A 9,426-nucleotide genomic window follows, 5' to 3' on the forward strand; every position below is an offset into this window, starting at 1 on the left:
AACATTTACATAATAAAAGTCAACTACAGGCTTCCCAAATGCTGTAATAAATTAAGCATGATGAGTTGACATTAAACAGTTTTAATGGAAACTGTTTAATGTTGCACTTTTTATTTGTAGAAGAAAGGTTTTGTCATTTTATTTATTCAAAGCAACAACTTGAGGCAGTTTAATGTGGATTAACGTGGGTAGAATTATTATAGTGTTCCCAATGTTAAAAGGATAAAGCCATTGTTTACAATTTTGGTAAATAAATAACCCAAAAAATTATATTTTGTTGTTTTCTTACTGTACTGAAAATGAACCGAACCGTGACCTCTAAACCGAGGTACGCACCGAACCGAAATTTTTCTGTACCGTTACACCCCTAGTCTATAACTATAATTATTTGATAATTGTCTAAATTGATAAATGTTGTGTTTTAGACTGCAATATTGTTCAATTAAGACACTTATTATGTATGTTTAGCTTGTGTGCTATTGTGTGCTTAGCAGCTGTTGTGTAGCTGCAAGCTTCTATTAGCCTACAGTTTGCCTTGGGCACTTATTGGAGGACATTTAGATGTTACGGGGCTGTCGGGTTTTGCACATGTGGGCTCTGTACCGAGGATGTCGTTGTAGTTTGTGCAGCCCTTTGAGACACTTGTGATTTAGGGCTATATAAATAAACATTGATTGATTGATTGACATGTTAACGTGCTGCAGGACTGCTTGTATGGGAGCTTTTAGATGCAAGACGATATTACCTTAGTATCCGATATACGGTACCAATGTCGTATCGACACAGATGGATTTTTAAGTAACATTTTAACATTTCCAAATGTCATGCAACTGTGGAAATAAGTCAGCTGCAGCGTCAAAGTACTAAAATGACATTTGAAAAATCTAATCGCTAATTGACGAGTGTAAAAAGAAGTGAACCGCTGGAAAAATAAAACAATTGTATGCAAGCATGCAGCGGGAGGATTTCAATGTGCCTGTGCGGTATGTCGCTTCACATTATGTTCTTCTTCATTTTGTGAATTTAACCTACTATTGTTGCCGTACATATGAGCAGCCAGGACAGTATGTTTTAATAAAACTGTCAACAGTTGTAAAATTACTTTTAAAAATAATAAAACATTTTAAGTTAAAAGATTGTGACGAGAGTAGAAATATTACTTGAAGGAAGATACAATTTAGGGAAAACAGTAAGACGAGTCACAACTTTTATAATCTTCTTCTTTAATTATTGATATTGACTAGTGTTGCTGTAGCCATGTTGTACTGAGCAGCCAGGACTTTACTGTTTTATTTGTGGCTCTATGGCTATCATCACAGTTTTCCTCTTGAGCATCACTGTACCTTCTCTCGCGGCATTGCAGACAAAAACACACACACACACACACACACACACACTTTCTACTGGAAGTCATCTTCCTGCAACAAAGCTTCCGTCTATTCTCCAGGAGCGTCTCCTTATCCCGGGGTCTGCATCGACGAGTCCTTCTGCAGGAGGCTCAAAGAAGGCACGAGGATGAGACCTCCAGAGTACGCCACCTCTGAGATGTGAGTACCGAGTAAGATATCCGCAGGATTTCAAACCCAAACAATGCAGCCTGTTATAAACCACGGCCGTTGTTAGATACCAGACTATGCTGGACTGCTGGCTGGATCGTCCCACAGACAGACCCACTTTTACTGAACTGGTGGAACATCTGGGAAACCTGCTGCAGGCCAGTGCTCGCCAGGTGAGCTTCAAACTGAAATGATGTCATAACTTAACGAAGAAAGTAGAAGCACTAATATTTTATTCACATTATATAAGTCATGGACCATTTATATAAGATTTTATTATTTTTTACTTAGGCAAGGCACATTTTGTACATCCTTATTCAGTGGCATAAATACACAAGTTAATTTTCTACCTGTCACCATACAACGCTGACATAAAACAGTACAACAAAAATATATTATTTGTAAAGAATAAATCATATTTTTATTGATTGTTGAGCTGCGGCACAGTGGCTAGGAATCACTGCTCCACATGACAGAAGCACTTTACTGTATGTATATATATATATATATATATATATATATATACATATATATATATATATATATATATATATATACATACACACCTTCTATTCTATGACTATTTACATTGCATTGTAAATTGTCACTGAAGGCATTAAAACTATGACACCTGTCAAGTGAAAACCATTTCAGGTGATTTCCCCTTGAAGCTCATGGTAAAGGTTGGCTATTTAGAAGAAACTACAATATAAAATATGTTTTCAGTTATTTCACCTTCTTTTTGTTAAGCGCATAACTCCACATGTGTTCATTCATAGTTTTGATGCCTTCAGTGACAATCTACAATGTATAAATAGTCATGAAAATAAAAAAAAAACATTGAATAAGAAGGTGTGTCCAAAATTTTGGCCTGTAGTGTGTGTGTGTGTGTGTGTATGTATATATATATATATATATGTATGTGTGTATATATATATATATATATATATATGTATGTATGTACGTGTGTATATATGTATATGTATGTATGTGTATATATATATATATATATATATATATATATATATATATATATATATATATATATATATATACATATGTATATATATGTATGTATGTGTATATATATGTATGTGTATATATATATATGTATGTATATATGTATGTATATATATGTATATATATATATATATATATATATATATATATATATAAATAATACATACACACATATTTATATATATATATTTGTAAATATATATGTACATATATATACATATATATATCTATATACATATATATATATAGATATAAATATGTATGTGTGTATATATATATATATATATATATATACACATAACAGAAAAAAATAACTTTTATAAAAATTAAAGTTATGTTACAACAATAACGTTGTCGTAAAATTATGTAAAAAAAATATGTAAAACTTAAAGACAAAAACAGCAGAGAAAGGGAAAGAGGGCAAAAAAAAGGCATTGAAGTTATGAAATGCATGTAAAAGTATGTGGACAAAATGTGTATTATGAAAATAAAGGCATAAAAGCATAAAAGCAAGAAGGGAAAAGGACTGAGAATAGAGTTGTCCTGTTACAAAATGATAATCAAGTAGTACAGTACAGTATAGTATCATAAAAAAAGAAGTAAAAATACAAAAATAAAATAATAAAAATAAGTAAATATGTAATGATACAAGATAAGTTATTTGAGTTATGATAACGTAACTCTTCCAATAATTGTAATATAACCATAAACAAAAAAAAAAACCCTGAATATTCATCCATCCGTTCCATTCTTCTTTCTACCGCTTGTCCTTTTCGAGGTCGCGGGGGGTGCTGGAGCCTATCTGAGCTGCATTCGGGCGGAAGGCGGGGTACACCCTGGACAAGTCGCCACCTCCTCACAGGGCCAACACAGATAGACAGACAACATTCACACACTAGGGCCAATTTAGTGTTGCCAATCAACCTATCCCCAGGTGCATGTCTTTGGAAGTGGGAGGAAGCCTGGAGGGAACCCATGCCCTAAATATTATACTCTCTAATTTTTATTTATGAGAATATCAGTCCAAATATTACGATAATTTAGTCAGGATTTTACAGGTAGATTGGACTAATATGAGAATCGAGTCAAATTGACAAGGAAATATTGGAATATTACAGAAATCACCAAATATTACGAGAATTTAATTGTAATATTTCAAAAATAGTTGGAATCTTACAAGAAACTAGTCGCAATTTTACAAGAAAAAAAGGGTTGAATGATGTAAAATTATGAGGTAAAAAATACTGAGAACAAAAACAAGTTTTAAAAATTATAGACAAAATTAAGAAAATTATATTAAAGAAATTTTAAAGCTATGAGACTAACGTAAAAGTATGAAAAAAACATTTTAAGATAGGATGATTAAAAAAGTGATATCAAAGGAGATTAAAAAAAAAGTCATAAAATGAGGAAAAAAATCATAGAAAATATTGAGAACAATATGAAAAGATGCCAAAGAAATAAGTGAATGTAGGTAAGAACATCACAGCATATCATAACAATCCACAGATTCACATATGCTCCTAGTGGCTGGACCACATGCTTGCTAGGCTGTTAAAGTGTTGTTCACCTGCAGGATGGGAAGGACTACATCCCTCTGACTGCAGGAAATGATGTGACGTCCACTCCAGTGACCTCTGACCCCATGAGGCCTCAGGGTGGAGAGAACCTGAACGCTCAGCCTCACTACGACAACGCCCTGTCTCTAGGGTCAGCGCATTCTGTGCCTCGGGTTCAATTCCTTAGAGGCCTTCCGCTGACATAACGTGGTTTTGTTGCTTGTGCAGGCAGAGCGAAAGGTGCCGACTCAGCATCAAGACGTTTGACGACATCCCTGTGGAGCACAGCAGTTTAGCGGTGAGGGATTTCACTTCTGGCTAATGGGGAATTACCAAAATCATGAAGAGTTCTAAGAAAACCCTACGTTACAAGACAAAAATGTGAATCAAGGTAGAACATTGTAGGGGTAAAGTAAAAATAGGAAACTAAAAAAAAATCTAAAACTGAATGAGAAGTCAAAGACCTAATCAAAACAAAAACACTCTTCCAAGATCATCTATTTGATAAGGGGTTTTGCAGTAGGTTCTTAAAAATAGCAGCGATTTTTATGAATCTACTCCAAAAAACATGTCAAAGATCCTCTATACAACAGGACCGTTCTTCTGTTTTAAGGACCTATAGCAACAATGTTATTCAAAGATCCTATATATGAAGAGGGCTCTGTTGTTTGTTAAGACAGAATCTACAGCAAAACACTAGTTTTTAGACTCGCTCAAATAAACACTCATCAAAGATTGTCTGTACGATATGAGCGCAACGCTGTTTTTAAGGACCAAAAAACGTTAGTCAAAGATCCTCTACATCAAAAATTGTCTGTACAATATGAGCCCCACGCTGTTTTTAAGGACCAAAAAACGTTAGTCAAAGATCCTCTATATGAGGACTGCTCGGTTGTTTGTAAAGACAGGATCTACAGCAAAATTACAAGTCAAAGATCATTTATATAAAAAAGTGATCTGCTGTTGACTTACTCCAAAAAGCCCCTTTCAAAGATCCTTTAATACGACAAGGAGAGATCTAACATTTTAAAAGACTTAAAGAAAACCTCCGGTCAAAGATCCTCTCTATGAGTGCTCTGTTGTTTGTTAAGACAGAATCTACAGCAAAAACACAAATTTTTAGACTTCCTCAGATAAACACTCATCAAAGATTGTCTGTACGATATGAGCGCCACGCTGTTTTTAAGGACCAAAAAACGTCAGTCAAAGATCCTCTATATGAGGACTGCTCTGTTGTTTGTAAAGACAGAATCTACAGCTAAATTACCAGTCAAAGATCATTTGTACAACAAAAGTGATCTGCTTTTGACTTACTCCAAAAAGCCCTTGTCAAAGATCCTTTCATACGACACGGAGAGATCAGACATTTTTAAAGACTTACCCGGAGAGTTCTGTCATTGCTAAGGATTTACTCAAGAGAATAACTACAGTCAAAGATCCTCTCTATAGGGTAAGAGCACTCGGCTGCTATTAGGACTTCCAAAAAAATGCTAGTCAAATATACTCTATAGGACAGTTGAACTCTGTCATTGTTAAGGATTTACTCAAAAAAGAAAAAAAATGGTAGTCAAAGATCCTTTAAATGACAGGAGCGCTCTGCTGCTTTCAGGACTTACTCCAAAAAGTTCTACTCCAAGACCCTGTATAGGACAGGAGAGCTGTGTCGTTTTTAAGACTTACTTTAAAAGAAAAATGTTAGTCAAAGATCCTCTTTTTAGAACAGGAGCGCTCTGCTGCTTTAGGATTTCTCAACATAAAAACACAAGATACACTTACAATTAGTGCACCAACCCAAAAAAACCCTCCCTTTTTCATGACAAAAAAATAAATAAAATTAGATTTAAAAATGATGATAAAATAATCCATCCATCTATTTTCTACCGCTTATTCCCTTGTGGGGTTGCGGGGGGCGCTGGCGCCTATCTCAGCTACAATCGGGCGGAAGGCGGGGTGCACCCTGGACAAGTCGCCACCTCATCGCAGGGCCAACACAGATAGACAGACAACATTCACACTCACATTCACACACTAGGGCCAATTTAGTGTAGCCAATCAACCTATCCCCAGGTGCATGTCTTTGGAAGTGGGAGGAAGCCGGAGTACCCGGAGGGAACCCACGCATTCACGGGGAGAACATGCAAACTCCACACAGAAAGATCCCGAGCCTGGATTTGAACCCAGGACTGCAGGACCTTCGTATTGTGAGGCAGACGCACTAACCCCTCTGCCACCGTGAAGCCCTGATAAAATAATATAAAATAAAAATCTCAAATTATCAAGTCCGCAGCTACAAAAATGTTGGGGACCACTGCTCTATAGGACAGGAGAGCTTTGTCAGTGTTAAAAGATTTACTCAAAAAAAAAAAAAAAAAATTTTGTCAAAGATCCTCTATACAACAGGAGCGCTCTGCTGCTTTTAGGGTGTAGTCTAAAAAAAAAACCCCTCATCAAAGATCTTCTAAATCAGTGGTCCCCAACCACTCGATTGGTACCGGGCCGCAGAATAATTTTTTATAATTTATTTATTTATTGATTTATTTTTTAAATGTATTAATTTTTTATTTTTTATTTTATTAAATCAACATAAAAAACACAAGATACACTTACAATTAGTGCACCAACCGAAAAAACCTCCCTTTTCATGACAAAAAAACACCCTTTTTCATGACAAAGGAAAAAAAATAAAAAATAAAATAAAAAATAAAATAAGATTTTTATTTTGACCGGTCCGCAGCTACAAAAAGGTTGGGGACCACTGCTCTAAATGACAGGAGCGCTCTGCTGCTATTAGACCGTAGTCTAAAAAACCCTAGTCAAAGATCCTCTACCTATTGTATTTTAAAGGAGCTCTTTGTTGTTATTAAGGAGCAAAAACACAGGTCAAAGATCATCTATAAGAGGGGTCACCAACGCGGTGCCCGCGGGCACCAGGTAGCCCGTAAGGACCAGATGAGTAGCCCGCTGGCCTGTTCTAAAAATAGCTCAAATAGCAGCACTTACCAGTGAGCTGCCTCTATTCTTTAAATTGTATTTATTTACTAGCAAGCTGGTCTCGCTTTGCTCGGCATTTTTAATTCTAAGAGAGACAAAACTCAAATAGAATTTGAAAATCCAAGAAAATATTTTAAAGACTTGGTCTGCACTTGTTTGAATAAATTCATTTATTTTTTTACTTTGCTTCTTATAACTTTCAGAAAGACAATTTTAGAGAAAAAATACAACCTAAAAAATGATTTTTAGGATTTTTAAACACATATACCTTTTTACCTTTTAAATACCTTCCTCTTCTTTCCTGACAATTTAAATCTATGTTCAAGTATTTTTTTGTATTTGTTTATTGTAAAGAATAATAAATACTTAGATCTTCATTTTAGCTGCTGTTTTTTCGACGAATAATATTTGTGAAATATTTCTTCAAACTTATTATGATTAATATTCAAAAAAATAATTCTGGCAAATCTACAAAATCTGTAGAATCCAATTTAAATCTTATTTCAAAGTCTTTTGAATTTCTTTTAAAATTTTTGTTCTGGAAAATCTAGCAAAAATAATGATTTGTCTTTTTTAGAAATATAACTTGGTCCAATTGGTTATATATTCTAACAAAGTGCGGATTGGATTTTACCCTATTCAAAACATGTCATCAAAATTTAAAAATTAATCTTAATCAGGAAAAATTACTAATGATGTTCCATAAATTCCTTTTTAAATATTTTCAAAAAGATTCGATTTAGCTAGTTTTTCTCTTCATTTTTTTCGGTTGATTTTTGATTTTTAAAGAGTCGAAATTGAAGATAAACTATGTTTCAAAATTGTATTTTAATTTTTTTCGTGTTTTCTCCTTTTTTAAACCGTTCAATTTAGTGTTTTTTTTCATCATTTATTCTCTATAAGAAACCTTCCGTAAAAGGAAAAAAAAAGTACGACGGAATGACAGACAGAAATACCCATGTTTTTTAATATATATAGATTTATTTATTAAATGTGAATTGAGCAAATTGGCTATTTCTGGCAATTTATTTAAGTGTGTATCAAACTGGGAGCCCTTGGCATTAATCAGTACCCAAGAAGTAGCTCTTGGTTTCAAAAAGGTTGGTGACCCCTGCTCTCTAAAGTCATATTTGCTGTCTTCCTGCAGGAGGCTCACATGGACTGTTCCCCGGATGTCAAAGATCCACAGCTGATCACCACGCCCAACTTGAGGTGAGTGGCAGCACGAACGATGAATTACCGTGACGTCGCCTCATTGTCCGTCACCTTCGACTCTGCCCGCCAGTCAGCTGCTGCGCTGCAAGAGCAAAGAGTCGCTGGCGTCCGAGTCGTCCAATCAGACGAGCGGCTACCAGTCGGGCTACCACTCGGACGACGCCGACGCGCCCGTCTACGCCAACGAGGAGGCCATCATGAAGCACCACATGCTGAAGAAGCCTCCTCCCCCTCCTCCCCCCACTCCTCTCGCCGACAAGTTCAACGGCGAGATCCGCTACAGCACGCCGCCCGTCTGACCTTTGACCCCTCCCCCCCTTCGCTCGTATCTGTACAGTATTATGGAACAATGAGTTGTCAGGCAGTGACGTCACCACGGAGCTTGTAAACGCTATCGTGTTGACACAGCCCGCTGACGGGAGGACACGCCCACTTCCCGAGGCCCGCTCCACCTACTTCCTGTACGGCAGGAAACACATTTTTAGAGACGTGCATCAGCTTTCTTCATCCCCCCCCCCCAGCAGGAAGTTCTCTCTGTCGAAGGTGTGTACAGGTTACTCCTCACAATATGAGCAATAAACAAAGTAGTTTTATAAAACAAACCTCAGGTGTGTCGGGAGAATACTTGGCCACGTTACGCCGTTCACTTCGGTTCGTTGTCGACGTCGGCGTCCATCTGGAGTGGGCGACGAGTGATGAGAGCACTAATTGTGTTTGGTCTGCACCACAAACTCACTGATTGCTGCAACAATGGACTATTTTTCCACTCAAAATAACTACCAAAAAATTTAAACATGCATGGAGTTACAAGAATGATGTCAATTTATGTGATTTGAATCAGTAAAAAGTTACGTGAAAAAAATTGTTGCATTAGAAAAACAAGAGAGGGAAAAAAAAAGTCAAAATATAAAATTTGTATCAATAAAGTACTATTAATCTAATAATACAAGAAAAAAGTTGTAGCTTTGCAAGAAAAAAAGTCGTAATGTTACAAGAATGAAGTCTAAAAGTACCATATACCTCAAAAAAGAATATCATGAGAAATAAGTAGTGGTATTACAGGAAATGACCCAAAAGTTTTATAT

The 9,426-nt window shown here is 35.9% G+C and overlaps 1 protein-coding gene across 4 annotated transcripts in view; it reads left to right on the top strand.

The window, feature by feature from the left end:
* Positions 1-8,943, top strand: part of kdr (kinase insert domain receptor (a type III receptor tyrosine kinase)) — a 56,485-nt gene extending 47,542 nt beyond the window's left edge. For all 4 annotated transcript variants that reach the window (XM_061888619.1, XM_061888620.1, XM_061888622.1 and 1 more), the window contains 6 exons: positions 1,448-1,547; positions 1,624-1,729; positions 4,153-4,286; positions 4,364-4,433; positions 8,274-8,338; positions 8,412-8,943. In XM_061888619.1, coding sequence (XP_061744603.1) covers positions 1,448-1,547; positions 1,624-1,729; positions 4,153-4,286; positions 4,364-4,433; positions 8,274-8,338; positions 8,412-8,640 — 704 coding nt within the window. In that variant the 3' untranslated portion in view covers positions 8,641-8,943. The remainder of the gene's footprint in view (positions 1-1,447; positions 1,548-1,623; positions 1,730-4,152; positions 4,287-4,363; positions 4,434-8,273; positions 8,339-8,411) is intronic.
* The last annotated feature ends 483 nt before the right edge of the window (positions 8,944-9,426 follow it).

Source organism: Nerophis ophidion, linkage group LG26, assembly GCF_033978795.1.
Source record: "Nerophis ophidion isolate RoL-2023_Sa linkage group LG26, RoL_Noph_v1.0, whole genome shotgun sequence".
NCBI classification, from domain to species: Eukaryota; Metazoa; Chordata; class Actinopteri; order Syngnathiformes; family Syngnathidae; genus Nerophis; species Nerophis ophidion.